This window comes from Lithobates pipiens, unplaced genomic scaffold (assembly GCF_037356315.1).
Source record: "Lithobates pipiens isolate NorthernLeopardFrog02 unplaced genomic scaffold, aLitPip1_a1.2 Scaffold_10, whole genome shotgun sequence".
NCBI classification, from domain to species: Eukaryota; Metazoa; Chordata; class Amphibia; order Anura; family Ranidae; genus Lithobates; species Lithobates pipiens.
Window position 1 is genome coordinate 84,920,114 of NW_027507686.1, and position 15,234 is coordinate 84,935,347.

A 15,234-nucleotide genomic window follows, 5' to 3' on the forward strand; every position below is an offset into this window, starting at 1 on the left:
CTGATCAGTCTTCTCCTTGTCTGAGCTGAAAGTTTAGAGGGACGGCCAGGTCTTGGTAGATTTGCAGTGGTCTGATACTCCTTGCATTTCAAAATGATCGCTTGCACAGTGCTCCTTGGGATGTTTAAAGCTTGGGAAATCTTTTTGTATCCAAATCCGGCTTTAAACTTCTCCACAACAGTATTACGGACCTGCCTGGTGCGTTCCTCGGTCTTCATGATGCTCTCTGCGCTTTCAACAGAACCCTGAGACTATCACAGAGCAGGTGCATTTATACAGAGACTTGATTACACACAGGTGGATTCTATTTATCACCATCAGTCATTTAGGACAACATTGGATCATTAAGAGATCCTCGCTGAACTTCTGGAGTGAGTTCGCTGCACTGAAAGTAAAGGGCCGAATAATTTTGCACGCACCACTTTTCAGTTTATTTGCTAAAAAAGTTTAAAATATCCAATAGATTTCGTTCCACTTCACAATTGTGTCCCACTTGTTGGTGATTCTTCACAAAAAAGTAAAATTTTATATCTTTGTTTGAAGCCTGAAATGTGGCAAAAGGTTGAAAAGTTCAAGGGGGCCGAATACTTTCGCAAGGCACTGTGTGTGTGTGTGTTTATATTTTTATACCTCTTTTTTTATTTTATTTTATTTTTTTTTTATTTTTTTTTTTATTTTTTTTTGCTTGTGATAAGCAAATACACAGAATTTACAAACTTTGTAATTTTTTTTTTTTTCACAGGGCTGCTGGAGACAACGGTACATAAAGTGGCACGTGTCAAAGCCACCAATAAACCACTTCCATCAGCTGTATATTGTATAGAGGACAAAATGTATGTAATAGTGTGACCTAAAGGTCTTCTTGCTTAAGAAATAGACGGTTTCAATATATGTAGAAACCAAAGGCTTAATTTTTTAATGAAGCTTTCTGTAGAAGTCAGTACATTGCAAAGAAAGGAATTTCCAACCAATTCTGTCTACTTGTCAAGTTCTCATGCTTTCTTAAAGGGCAAGTTCACCTTTTACAGAAAAATCTGTAAGGTGAACGTACACATCTCCTTTGGTCCTGCTGACCTGGAGTGCGGTGATCACCCGCACTGACACACCGAGTCGCCTGCTCACCAGTCTGGGCTTAGAAATCCCCTCGGCTTAATCTTCAAAACGTACCTTGTCAGGAGGTATGTTTAGGAGCATTCTAATTGGTCAGCGCCATCACAAGCATGGGTGTAGCTGACCAATCAGAACCCGCGTAGCCCATCCTGTTATCACGGGCAAAGAGGAGAGAAATCTGCAGGGATTTCAAATAGCTTGGCAAGCGGCGATACGAGCTGTCAAATTGAACGATTGCTTGACTCCAGGTTAGCAGGACTTGGGGGTTGGAGGGGAGAGAATGGGGACAGGGTCCAGTGTAAGTGTGCCTTACCTATTTTCTGTAAAGGTGAACTTACACTTTAACCACTTGGCCTCCAAGGCCCGTTCTGCCACTTTTTGGCTACTGGGCAACAATCCGTATTTCATTTTTTTGCTAGAAATTGTCTTAGAATCCTCAAATGTGTATGTGTGTGTGTGTGTGTGTGTGTGTATATATATATATATATATATATATATATATATATATATATATATATATATAAAAAAAAATTTTTTTTAGATTTTCAGGAAACAAGATGGGACACAAACTCTGATGCAATTCAAGTGTAACACGCTTGTATATTTTGTGAATTTTTCTAAAAGTAAAAGAATTGCATCGGAGTTCATGTCCCGTGTTTTTTTTATTTTTAATTTTTTTTATTTCTTTTCTTTGAATTTATTGCCGGTGGAGGATTGGGAACCCACCTTGACGGTACTTTGATATATTGAACTAAAGAAAAGAAAGTAGCCCACTCATTGATTTTATATATATATATATATATTCTATATCGTGATTAATTGGAATGCAATATCTGACAGTCGGCTCAAAAAAAAAAAAAAATCTGTACCAGGATGATACCTGCAGGCATCATTCCGGTATAATGAGAAATATTGGACTTTGGTGACTGTGTGTGTGTGTGTGTGTTTTCTTGCTAAAAAAAAATAAAAAAAAGTCTACTATGGGGATCTATCCCACTGCTATGTCCTTAAATGACTCCCCCTGGGGAAGATTGGCTCCAGGATCAAAGTGTGCAGGTGCGTGGTATATGGAGAGAAAAATTCCTCATTGTGTAAATCATTAAAACTATTTATTGGGTGTAGACATTTACATTTAAAAAACTTTCAACCATTAGTTTCTTAAGTAAAATGCAAAAAAAACCTAGGCTTCACAATGACCAAACGGCCTCTGAGTGTGGCCGCTGCCTATTGCATTGCTTGCGTTCCGCTCTCTAGGCGTTTCGTCACCTGTTTGAGACATTGTCAAAAGCAGTCATTGTCATTGTGACGCCTAGCTTTTGTTTTTAGTATTTTATCAAGGCAACTGATGGTTGCATGTTTTTATAGACGCAACTGTCTACACCCAATAAATCGTTTTAAGGATTTAAACCACGAGGCGCTTTACCTCCCATACACCGTGCACCTGCACACTATGATCCCGGAGCCATCATTGGAGGCCATCTAAGGACATCGCAGTAGGATAGGTCACCATAAATAGGCCTACAAGCCCGTGTGTGTGTATTATATATAAAATTTTGTGTTCTTCAAAAGGTGGCAGCACGGATTATAATTGGAAATGGTGCATAAAGTGATAAAAAAAAATTTTTCTTGAACTAAAGAGCTGTTGTGCTCCATTTGTCACTTTTAGATAAAAATAACCAACTGTCTATTTTGCATTTTTTTTTTTTTTTTTTTTTTTTTTTACCCTATCGCATATTTTGCACACAATTTGTATAATTAGAAACTGATGGTTTATAACAAGGTTTAGCATCAGAAATATAGTACACCACTTTCAGCAGTGACCCTATATAATAGCACAAGGTGGAGCAAGCGTTGGCCACAATTTGTTTCATCCCGGTATAACCAGCAAGTGGTTAAAGTGTAACTGAGTTTATACATACCGGTATTTTGGCCAGATGCCCTTCCCATCCTCTTTTACACGTTTAGCTAATCAAATAAAAATAAAAAAATTGAGCCTTAGACCAGGTTGTGGCATTTTCTCAACTTTTGCTCAGACAGGGCCTAGCATAATTTTTTCTGAAACTTAAGCCAGTGGGTTATGACTGGGAAACTTCAAAGGATATAATATGAAAGCTCAATAACATTTACTGCATGAAGGATTTGTTTTTCCCATTATATTCTGTAGAGAGCGCTGTGAAAGCCAAACCAGCCGGCTCCAAATTTCAGAAAGCTGTTCTGAGGTCCCGTATTTGCCAAAATATGAAGAATGCTACAACATGGTTTGAGATCCAAGTTTATTAGGTGTACATGTTGGGGAGGCATGACTAAATCAAAATATTCTTTGTTTCACTGTATGCCCTTCAGGCTTAGGTGTCATTGATATGGGAGGCAGGCTCTACCGCCCCTCTGAAAAGCGATCTGTGATGGATCACTGTCAGACTCCGTTTAGAGCCAGTTTACAGGGGTTAGGAGGTGATGCCACTTCCAACACCAGTTTTTCAATGGACAAGTTTTGCTGTGTTAAAGTTGACCCAATCATCTGCATGTCTCAAACACAGATCAGCTGTCTGTTTTTTACCGCCCCTCTGACATCCCCCACCCCCATGTGAACTTGGCCTTACATTAAAAGTTGTAATTTCTTGCTTTTAAAAGATCTAATCACAAATGAGAGTTACGAGGACCAGTTTTTAAAGAAACCTGTCATAAGAAACTCATGAACTGCCGTTTCTGACATCCTGAAATGCTCTGAACTTGCTAGGGGTCTCAGAAAAAAATATGCCTGCCAGGGGCCCTGGTGTCACTTGGTCATTAGTATGGAGATTCCTGGCACAGGCCTGCCTAAGACAATAGGAATTACAGGAAAATTACTAAGTAAATGTAGTTTTCCCCTTGTTTCAGTGGGTCAGAAATGACATTGCACTACCGTGTTTCCCCAAAAATAAGCCCGGGTCTTGTATTAATTTTGACAACAAAAGACACCGTAGAGCTGATTTTCGGGGTAGGTATTACCATGGCTGACAGGAATCCACAGTGTGAACTGAGTTAAAATGCTTGTAAAATCCTATAATCCACTTTATTACAGTAGTATATAATGTACTGTGTGTTTCTGTAATATAATTGTGCCCAATACCTTCGTTATAGCGCCACTCTGTGCTTCTGTAACCTGCGGAAGCTCTCTTCCCCGCATTTATATTACAGAGACACACATTGTACATTATATACTACTGTAATATTATTATACAGGATTTATATAGCGCCGACAGTTTACGCAGCACTTTACAACATTAGGGTAGACATTACAATACAATTTAAGACGGGGAATCAGAGGGCCCTGCTCATTAGAGCTTACAATCTAGGAGGGAGGGTCAAGTTATACAAAAGGGTAATAGCTGTGGGGGGTGAGCTAATGGAGAAAATAGTGCAGTTGTTAGATGGAGGCCGGATAGGCTTCTCTGAAAAGAAGTTTTCAGGGATCGCCTAAAAGTGGATAAATTTGGAGACATTCTGACAGCTTCGGGTAGTGAGTTCCAGAGGATGGGTGAGGCTCGAGAGAAGTCCTGGAGGTGGATATGGGAGGAGGTGATGAGGAAGTTGGAGAGCAGGAGGTCTTGGGAGGAACCAAGTGGGCGATTTGGTTGGTATTTTGAGACTAGGCTAGTGATGTAGCTGGGAGCAGAGTTGTGGATGGCTTTGTAAGTAAGTGTTCGTATTTTGAATTTAATTAGTTGGGCAAGTGGCAGCCAGTGGAGGGATTGGCAGAGAGGGGTAGCAAACACTGTGCGGTTTGTAAGTTGGATGAGTCTGGCAGCAGCATTCATGATGGACTGAAGGGGGGATAGTCTATATAAAGGTGAGCCAACGAAGAGGGAGTTGCAGTAGTCAAGGCGAGAGATAACCAGGGAGTGAATCAGGAGCTTTGTGGTTTCATTGGTTAGAAAGGGACGTAGTTCAGAGGTGTTTCGGAAATTGAGGCGGCAAGCTTTGGAAAGTGTTTGGATGTGAGGCTGAAAGGAGAGTCCAGGATAACACCTAGCACCCTAGTAATAGAGTGGGGTTGTAGAATTTTACAAGCATTTTTAAACTAGAGCTTATTCTGGGGGTAGGGCTTGTATTGCAGCCCTCCTGGAAAATAATGCTAGGTCTTAGTTTGGGGGTAGGTCTTATTTTTGGGGAAATGGGGTAGAAAGGGGGGGTGTGTGTGTGTGTGTGTCACCTCTTTGCTGTTTTTGGCAGTGAATTAACTTTTCTTGCGGGGGTGCTAACATAGGAAAGGACATCCAGCATCTAGAACAGAAGTTATTCATGAAGTTGACTGTTCATTACAGTTTTTTTAAAAATATTAACATTTAGCAATCACTTGTTAAATAGGGCAATAGATGACAAATATAGCAGGAGAGAAGAGTACAGAGGTTTTACACAAGAATTCAAGGAAAAGGACGGCTACAGGCCGGATGTGAAGATCGAGTACGTGGATGAGACTGGAAGGAAGCTTTGTCCAAAGGAGGTAAGCTTCACCCCCGCGTTTCTTCTGGTCTTCAAACAGACACATTTTACAATTTCTGTACTCATTCATTTTTTTATTTTTTTGTCACAGGCTTTTAGACAGCTTTCTCATCGGTTCCATGGCAAAGGTTCAGGCAAAATGAAGACAGAGAGGCGCATGAAAAAATTGGATGAGGAAGCAGTAAGTCTTGGTGCAGTAATAAAGGTTTAAGTGCAAGATTTTCTAAGCCCAGATTCTTTTGCTTCAGGTGCTTTAATGAAGAAGAACTAGAAATAACTTGGGTATAGAAATATATAATTTGTATAATTTGTAGCCTGGTATTGAAATTTAGGTTTGTTTATACCAGTGACCCACAAAGCTCCTTCCACTAAATTAACTATTTAAGGAATATATGCAGATGCTGACATGTTTGTGCTGAGTCTAAATGTGAGGTTTCATTTTTTTTTTTTTTTTTTTTTTCTTACCAGCTTCTAAAGAAAATGAGCTCCAGTGATACTCCTCTTGGTACAGTGGCACTCCTTCAGGAAAAGCAAAAGGCTCAGAAGACCCCTTACATTGTCCTTAGTGGGAGTGGGAAGAGTATGACTGCGTGAGTAAAAAAGATTAAATGTTAACACAACCTTGTTTATACCCAGCACATTTGTTGCTTATATAAAAAATATGATCTATGATGAACTATCTAACACACATACAATATTTATCAACTGTGAAATGTAGGTCCTCTATCACATATGACCCCTTATCTGTGCCGCCATACATTCTCTGGTTGTTCCCCCGTACTCCTCTGCTTGCGCTACATAAGCACAACATTCGGATATTATTCAGCTTAGATTTTATTTTTTATCTACATTTTGAAAGGGTTAGTCCTTCCACTGGATATTTTGAGTTATTGATATGACTCTCGGTCTGCTTTAAATCTTCGGCATCTATTTTTACATTAAAGTGAAACTTCGCCCAAAAGGGGAGTTTCATTTGTTGGCATCCTCCCCCACTCCACTGCCATATTTTGTACTTTCTGGGGGGAGTAGGGAGCAGGTACCTGGTTTTGCCATGTACCTGCCTCCAACTTCTGGTCAGATCGTCTGGACCATCTGTGCGGAAGTTCAGCCCCCCACGCAGCCTTCTGGGACACACTTGCAAAGTGCAGCACTGTTCGTGTATGCGCAGTAGGAAACCTTCCGGTTTTCTTTACCCAAGCTGCTGGTGCCTGCAACCAAAGCCGATTTGAAAAATCTGCTCGGGTAAGGACATCGTTGGATCCCTGGACAGGTAAATGTCTTTATTTTAAAAGGCAGCAGCTGCAGTATTTGTGGCTGCTGACTTTAAAAAAAAAAAATAATAAATTTGGGGGGTGAGACACGAGCTACTCCACAGCTAGCATAAATACCTGGATATAGAGGATCATATGACCTGTGTACACCTAGCATTCAATTGCTAGACCTGAGCACTGTTTTATGACCAAGGAAGGGACATCTGATCTCCCATTGCCAATTTTGGTGCAGTTGTAGAGGAGCAAGTAGCTGCCGGGGAGCACATGTAAGGTGAGTGTATGTGGGCCTAGGGAAAATGCTCGGCGGTAGTGCAAGGGGTATGTTGAGGAGAGAGAACAGGGCAGCTGAGAGATTATCTCCTCAATATACTGTCTCTCCTTTCATCGTCCAGTCACAGGGTAGGGAGGAGACCCATAGGTGAAACTGCAGCAGATGAAAATCCACTCCCCTTCCCTGCCAGGCAGGACTGTGCTATGTTTCATAGCGGTGTATAGCTCAGAACTAGGTGAACAGATACAAAAATCCTTAAAGGATAAGTTCATTTTTTTTGCAGGAAAAAAAATTTGCATTTATTTTGTTTCTGGAGCCTCTAAAGCTTTGCACCATCAGCAGATCTCTGATGCCATGCAGGTCTACTGCAGATCTGTCACTGTATCTGTGTTCCTGTACGGCCAAGCAGATACAATCTGGCAGAAAGAGAGAATGGACTACCACAGCGCCATGGTAGATCATTTAAAACTACAATCTGACAGCTGTGAAGGCTGCCGAACCTTGTTGTTTGACTTGGGCGGAGCCTCACTTGGCCACGTTTAAAAAAAAATAAATAAAAAAATTGACAGCTAACCAGGTAGGAGGTAAATGATCCCTGATAGCTGTGGGGGGGGGTGTAGTCCGTTGGTAACATGTTACACCCTGAATATGGGTATGACATGTTGCGAAAGGTGAAATTATCCTTTTACGCAAATAGGGCAGCTGCTATATATTTATTGTATGTGTATTTGTGCATTTAGCTTTTTGTCTGTAGTTCAGCATTGAAATATCTGCTTAAATGGAAACCTCTTTGTGGTAATTTTTTATTATTCTTTTAGGAACACACTTATAAAATAAGCGATGCCCAGGATTTGCAGAAAGAACTGGCAGGACACAAGATTCATCTTCTGTGCACAGTAAACATATTTTTGCCACTTTCTATTTATCTACAACCCTTCATAAAATTTGGACAGAAGACTGCCAAAATCTGAAAGTGGATGCCATGAAATAAAACTTGTTTCACCATCTTTTTCAAATGGTCTTTCCAACCTTTGACTCATTTTCCTTGTACCCATCCATTTGTAGCTGACAAGTGAACTCTGGTCAACGGGTTATTTGTACCATTTTTTTTTTTTTCCTTTTAAACTTTAAACTGAAAAAAATATCAAGACAACTTTTTCATGTGAATCAATATGCCAGTATATTGCAGAATGTAATCTAGGCGGATATCTGTATAATTCTTTTTCGCTACACCTGGCAATGTTATACCCTGGGATTAATGCTACTCTGTGTATAAAATGTCTTAAATAAAATTATTTTTAAAAAGGGTCAAATAGGACTGCAACATCTGTTACTGCAACATGGAAATGGGTGGTTTTACTTTGTAATTTATTTAAAGGATTTGAGATGGAAGCGGGTATGCTGGAATCCAGAAATGCTCGAAGTTCTCTACCTGATTAAAAAAAAAACACCTAGTTATCTATTGGATCTGTAATAATAAAACTATAAAAATGATACCAGTCTTCGATTTTATTTTTTTTATATTTTAAATGCTTCAGAAGTGGTTTGTCAGGCATGGTGTGACTCTTTCCCCTCAATTTTTATGTTTTTATTTAAGATCTTGATTGCTCGTGCATTTACTGCTGGCCAGAAACTTTCCTAATCCAGCAATTCACTTTCCTACACAAATTGACATTGGAAAAGGTCCACTCAAGGTATTCCCAAGATCAGATCCAAATTGGGCAATATGTAAAAACTGTATCAAATATATAAATTTACCCTTTTGGCATTAAAACCTAAATGCTGGAAAACATTATGGGGTTGATTTTACTAAAACGGAAGCGTTCAAAACCTGGTGCAACTGTGCCTTGGTAGTACTCTTCTAACTTCAGCTTGTTCAATTAGACTTTGCATAGAAACCAGTCGGCTTCCAGTTTTTTTTTTGTCAGAGATGCAGCAGATTGTGCACTCCAGTTTTAGTAAATCGACAACAATGTTGCATGAATTGGGTGAAAAGAGCTACTTTTGCCAATACTATCAATACTGTATGTCTCTATAGATTATATTGGTACAGAGAGATTAACGTGTGTGTGTGTGTGTGTGTTTCTTTTTTCTGAAGTATTTTTTCTTTATAAAAAATGTTGTAATCCTTTACTGTGTGCTGATGAGCATGCACTAATATGCTACACTGATAGGTGGCACTGAAATGCAGCACTTACTGGCATCATTGGGTGCTGGCATCACTCCTGGGCACTGCTGGGGCTGCACTGATCAGTACCCTGATTACCTGTACAGGCCTACCCTGCAAGGAGATGCTTTTGGACACAGCCAGTCACATGGGTAAAGAGCCGCGTCATTGGCTCTTTACTGAGATTGAGGCCGTGCCGTGTCCTAGGGACACAGTGGGTGCGCAAGAGCAGTGACACTGGCAACGTCGTGGACGGGAGGAAGTTTAAAAAAAAAAAAAACTTATCAAGATTTGACTACTTATTGCTTTGGACTATCTACTTCTGGATCCAAAACCAGACCCCACTGTGTGGGATCAGCCTCTAAGGTTTGCTTTCAGGCTCTGGATCCTGTGTTAGGCACTCGCAATGGCACAAAGTGCAACGTGTAGTTAACTGCAGGGTGCTATACCGGCCCATTTCTATGTAATGCCCACCATGGCAGGGAAAAGTCTGGACCCAGATTCCTGGATTTTGTCCATCTAACTATTTCAATATAGAGCACTTTTACCCCCTTCCTGACCAGGCCAGATTTTAGCTTTTAGAGTTGGGTTGAATAAAAGACACATCAATCTAGTTCAACCATATAAATAAAAAAATATATATACAATCCTATACCCACAGTTGATCCAGAGGAAGGTGAAAAACCCCAGCAAAGCATGATCCAATTTGCTACAGCAGGGAAAAAAAATTCCTTCCTGATCCCCAAGAGGCAATCAGATTTTCCATGGCTCAACTTTACCTATAAATGTCAGTACCCAGTTATATTATGTACATTTAGGAAAGAATCCAGGCCTTTCTTAACCACATGCAGACCAGCGCATAACGATGTACGTCGGTACAATGGCACGGCTGGGCAAAGGGGCGTACAGGTATGTCCCCTTTAAATCGCGGCATTGTGGGCGCTGCGTACTCCGTGTCCGTGGACTCAATGTCTGCCGGGGGCCCGCATTCTTGTCACGAAGTAAACAAGGCATTTCCCTGTTCTGCCTAGTGACATGACACAGATCTACTGCTCCCTGTCATGTCAGTAATAGCCCATTACTCCCTAGGACACACTTAACCCCTTGATCGCCCCCTAGTGTTTAACCCCTTCCCTGGCAGTGTCATTTACACAGTAATCGGTGCATTTTTTTAGCATTGATTGCTGTATAAATGACAATGGTCCTAAAATAGTGTCAAGTGTCTGCTGTACTGTTGCAGTCCCGATAAATATCGCAGATTGCCGCCATTAATAATAAAAATGCCATAAATCTATCCCCTATTTTGTAGCCGTAATAACTTTCGCACAAACCAATCAATATAGGCTGCTTGCCATATTTTTGGTAAAAAAAAAAGTAGAATACTTATCGGCCTAAACTGAGATGGATAGATAGATATCTATCTAATTTTCTTGGGATATTATAGTAAAAAATATTCCCCTTTTTTTTTTTTTTTTATAGCGCAAAAAATAAAAACCGCAGAGGAGATCAAATACCACCAAAAAGCCCTATTTGTGGGGAAAAAAAATGTCAATTTTGTTTGGGTGCAACGTTGCACAACCGCACAATTGTCGGTTAAAGCGACAGTGCCATATCGCAAAAAGTGCTCTGGTCAGAAAGGGGGTAAATTCTTCCGGGGCTAAAGTGATTAAAGCAATCTACTGTCTTGGCCAGAACCACCTCTGGAGGGAGTCTATTGCATATTTTTACAGCTGTTACTGTGAGCAAACTTTTCCGTATTTGGAGATGAAATCTTTTCCACTAGGTGTAGAGTGCCCCCTTGTCCTCTGTAATGACCGTGAAGTGAATAACTGAACACCAAGGTCACTGACTCCTTATACTTTGACAATGGCGCTGTCATGCAACAATGAGCAATTTTTTGCATTTTGCTCACACAATTTGAAATTTTATTTTGGTGGTGTATATAATCACTGCTGGGTTTTTTATTTTTTGCTAAATAACTGAAAAATTTAAATTTGAAAAACACGTAAGGTCCCAGGCCACCTTCAGTCTGATGAGGACTTTCAGAGCCAAAGACGGCTGACATCCTGCTGTATATGGTGGGTTGTGAGGCATGAGGGGTGCAAGGTAGTTGGTTATTGGGTACCTGGCACTTCTTAAATGCATTAGTGTTTATTTCTCAAAATTTCTTGGGGGAAGAGAGGGTTAGGGCACCAGGACACCCTTAGGTAGTTGCAAGATCAATTGGCAGACTCAGACTTCAACAGGAGGACAGCCATGCAGGGAAAGGCATCCAGCAAGATGCCACATCTGCATGTCTAGGAATGCTGTCTCCCATGGCAACAGTTCCTAAAACAGAGCATAACTGTTCTTTAATTCCACTACAATCGCTCCTTGTAGCTCTGCAGCCCACTGAGCTCCCAGTTTCTCACTAGACTAGATGATTCACTGCCACTGAATCTCTTGAGCTCCTCCAATCTTCACGGTGGTATCTTGCTCAAGCGTCACCCCTGCCTCTCTGCTGGGTCCTTAACTTGGCACTGAAGATGCCTCTCAAGCTTCACACCACTGGCCTGCTAGGTCACTGATTTGACACACAAGGCTGCTCTGTAAGCATCACCTCCGCTGGCTGGCTCCCTGGCTTTATACCCACTGAAGGTTCCTGATTCTTCACTGTCCCCAGTTGGTGAGAATGCTGCTTCAGTACTTGCTTCTGTTACTGTGGTCCCTGGTAATAAGGTGGTTGGTTGCATACTGGCAACAGCTTCCCCTCTACCTCTGACCACGACAGGTTCTCCGGCTGCCAGAACTGTCACTTTTGGTTGCACTGTGTTGTGGAAATGTTATGAAGATGTATTTTAATATGTATTGTCATAAATATCTCCCAGTGTTGGTACTCCCGCAGCCCACTCTAAAGAGCTGACTGGGGCAGGCTGATGCTGGTTGAGATCTGTTTGGTAGTGGAACGCTCCTTGGGGATGTAGAGAAGTTTTTGCGGAGTGGGGACATGTCCAGAACGATCATCTGGGGGGGGAGTGTTCGCTCTGCAAAGACATCGGTTTAGCGGATGTGTGCTTGTCACCCCTGTATTCCTGATCAACATATTTGTGGTGCCATGAGCATACACCTGTAGATAATCTCTTGTCCACAGAGATAGTAGTATGTAGTAGGATTCACAAACAAACGATAAGAACGGGAGTCTGAATCGTTGTGGTCAGGAGAGGTGTTTATGATCTCAGGCTTCTTGTGATCATGCTAAGAATAGCTTACAGAGACAGGGGCCTGGAGATCATGCACGCTGGCCACGTCCATAGGATTCCCCTAGTCATTGTATAAAGTCATATCCTGTGAGGTCACATTCTGTTTGTGTGTGAATAAAAAGTCGAGAGCCTCTGCCCTGCGAGGCAGATGGAAGAACGATGGAGCTGAGATGGTGATTATAGCGGTTTACTGGAGAAAAGGGGGAGACATGGGTTATTTAAGCATGCATTATATCATAAGGGCCATTAATAGTATAGTGGGTTTGTCCAGGACAACTGTAAGCCACAGTCCCAACCTTGTGCTGCTCTCTTGCTTCTGGATATGCCCTCAGATAGCCTAGCAGCCAGATGTGCCCGGGATAGGCCCAATCTCTGGCCTAGCAGCCTGGGCAGTACAACACACGTCCACCCAGACAGCCATTCAGGTGGCACAGAACAGCAATCACCTGACTCCACCTGAATATAGAAGTTATCCCAGCAGGACAAGGGATTCAAGAAAACCCCTTGCCCATTGGCTGAGATACCCCATACACACATAATCATCTGACCTTGTAACGCCCTTCTCGTATCTTGTACCACCAGGTATCCGGCCACCTGGTGGTGGTAGAGAAAAGTGCAACAAAGCCAAACTTGGGGAGAAATCAATTGATCTCTAACAGTTAGCCAAGATGACTATTCCTGGCAAGTACATTTTTAAAGAGCAACCCTGCCTAAACGCCAGGGTGCTACATCCTCCCCCTGCCCACAAAACTATGTCTCAGTGTTTACAGAAAAATTATTTTAAGCTCTCAAGCCTGAGAACGAGTGTCCTGGCAAAAACTGGGACGGGTAGGGAAACAGGAAAGGGTTAACGATATATAAGTGTGGCGTACTACATGAAATAAACATGGGTATCAAATATACATGTAAGAGTATCAAAAATATCTATGTACAATTTTAATGGCAGGCCTAAGCAGCAACCTTATGTCCTCATTATCTAGCTAAAATATATATTTCTTTATCGTACATCATAGGACACAGAGTCTCAAGTAATTACTTGGTGGGTTATAGGCCTACCTTCATGTGTTGACACTGGTATAACCAATACAGGAAGTTAACTCCCCTTTATAACCCCTCCTCCTTCCAGGAGCACTTCATTTTTCGTCAGTGTCTAAGGTGTTGGTCACGAGTGAGATGTGCTCTGCGGAGCTCCAGGAGGGATCCATGCTGGATTTAAAGAAACCTCCACAATCAGATCCATCCTCGCCACTGAGGCCATAGGATGGTACCTGGACCTCGATGCAAGAACGAGGTTTTGCCTGTAGTGCTTCTCTTTGAGAGCTGGACCCTAGGAACCAGGATGCTTTTTGGTCTTGCTACATTTCCTAAAGTTGTCCTGAGGGGTGATATACAAAACCCAAAGGAGCTGAACCCCTTTTAACCACTTGCCGCCCGCCCTATTACAAATAGACGGCGGCAAAGTGGTTTCATAATCCTAACCGGACGTCATATGACGTGATCAGGATTATGAGCCGCTGCGTGCCCCCGGGGGCGCGCATCGCGGCGATCGTTGTTGCGGGGTGTCAGTCTGACACCCGGCAACTACGATCTCGGTAAAGAGTCTCCGAAGGAGACTCTTTACCACGTGATCAGCCGTGTCCAATCACGGCTGATCAGTGTAAATGGGAAGAGCCGGTGATCGGCTTTTCCTCACTCGCGTCTGTCAGACGCGAGTAGAGGAGAGCCGATCGGCTGCTCCTCTGACAGGGGGGGTCTGTGCTGATCGATTATCAGCACAGCCCCCCCCCCCCCCCCCGAGGATGCCCACACTGGACCACCAGGGACGCCACCAGACCACCAGGGATGCCCAGCAGAGGAAATCCTCCCTAGACCACCAGGGATGCCAGTCAGGCACAATGGATGCCAATCAGTGCCCATAATAGATGGCAATCATTGCCCACAATGGGCATCACTGATTGGCATGCATTATTGTTTGGCACTGATTGGCATCCATTAGTACAGTATAACACCTGTGCCGCTAATGAGTGCCCACCTGTGCCGCTAATGAGTGCCCACCTGTGCCGCCTATCAGTGCCCACCTGTGCCGCCTATCAGTGCCTACCCATGCCCATCTGTGCCGCCTACCCATGCCCATCTGTGCCGCCTACCCATGCCCATCTGTGCCGCCCATCCATGCCAATACGTGCCAGCTATCAGTGTCCATCAGTGCCGCCTATCAGTGTCCATCAATGCCACCTCATCAGTGCCACTTCATTGGTGCCCATCAGTGCCGCCTTATCAGTGCCCATCAGTGTAGCCCCATCAGTGCCCATCCGTGAAGGAGAAAACGTACTTATTTACAAAGTTTTGAAACTGAAACAAAAAAAAAACATTTTTTTTTCAAAATTTTCGGTATTTTTTTATTTGTAGCACAAAAAAGAAAAACCGCAGAGGTGATCAAATACCACCAAAAGAAAGCTCTATTTGTGGGAAAAAAATGATAAAAATTTCATTTGGGTACAGTGTAGCATGACCGCGCAATTGTCATTCAAAGTGCGACAGCGCTGAAAGCTCAAAATTGGTCTGGGCAGGAAGGTGTTTAAGTGCCCGGTATTGAAGTGGTTAAAAGGGCCCCAGTCTTTGAGCGTGTTTAAACGCAGCCCGCCATGATGGGTGAAAGTTGGATCTGTCTGTTAAATCAGCAGTATCCTGCAG

At 42.4% G+C, this 15,234-nt stretch overlaps 1 protein-coding gene across 1 annotated transcript in view; it reads left to right on the plus strand.

The window, feature by feature from the left end:
• The window catches only part of SART1 (spliceosome associated factor 1, recruiter of U4/U6.U5 tri-snRNP), an 87,079-nt gene extending 78,451 nt beyond the window's left edge, over positions 1-8,628 (plus strand). The window contains exons 17-21 of the mRNA XM_077456516.1: positions 743-833; positions 5,458-5,593; positions 5,684-5,773; positions 6,061-6,182; positions 7,953-8,628. Of these exons, the coding sequence (XP_077312642.1) occupies positions 743-833; positions 5,458-5,593; positions 5,684-5,773; positions 6,061-6,182; positions 7,953-7,971 (458 nt within the window). The 3' untranslated portion in view covers positions 7,972-8,628. The remainder of the gene's footprint in view (positions 1-742; positions 834-5,457; positions 5,594-5,683; positions 5,774-6,060; positions 6,183-7,952) is intronic.
• Positions 8,629-15,234: the final 6,606 nt, after the last annotated feature.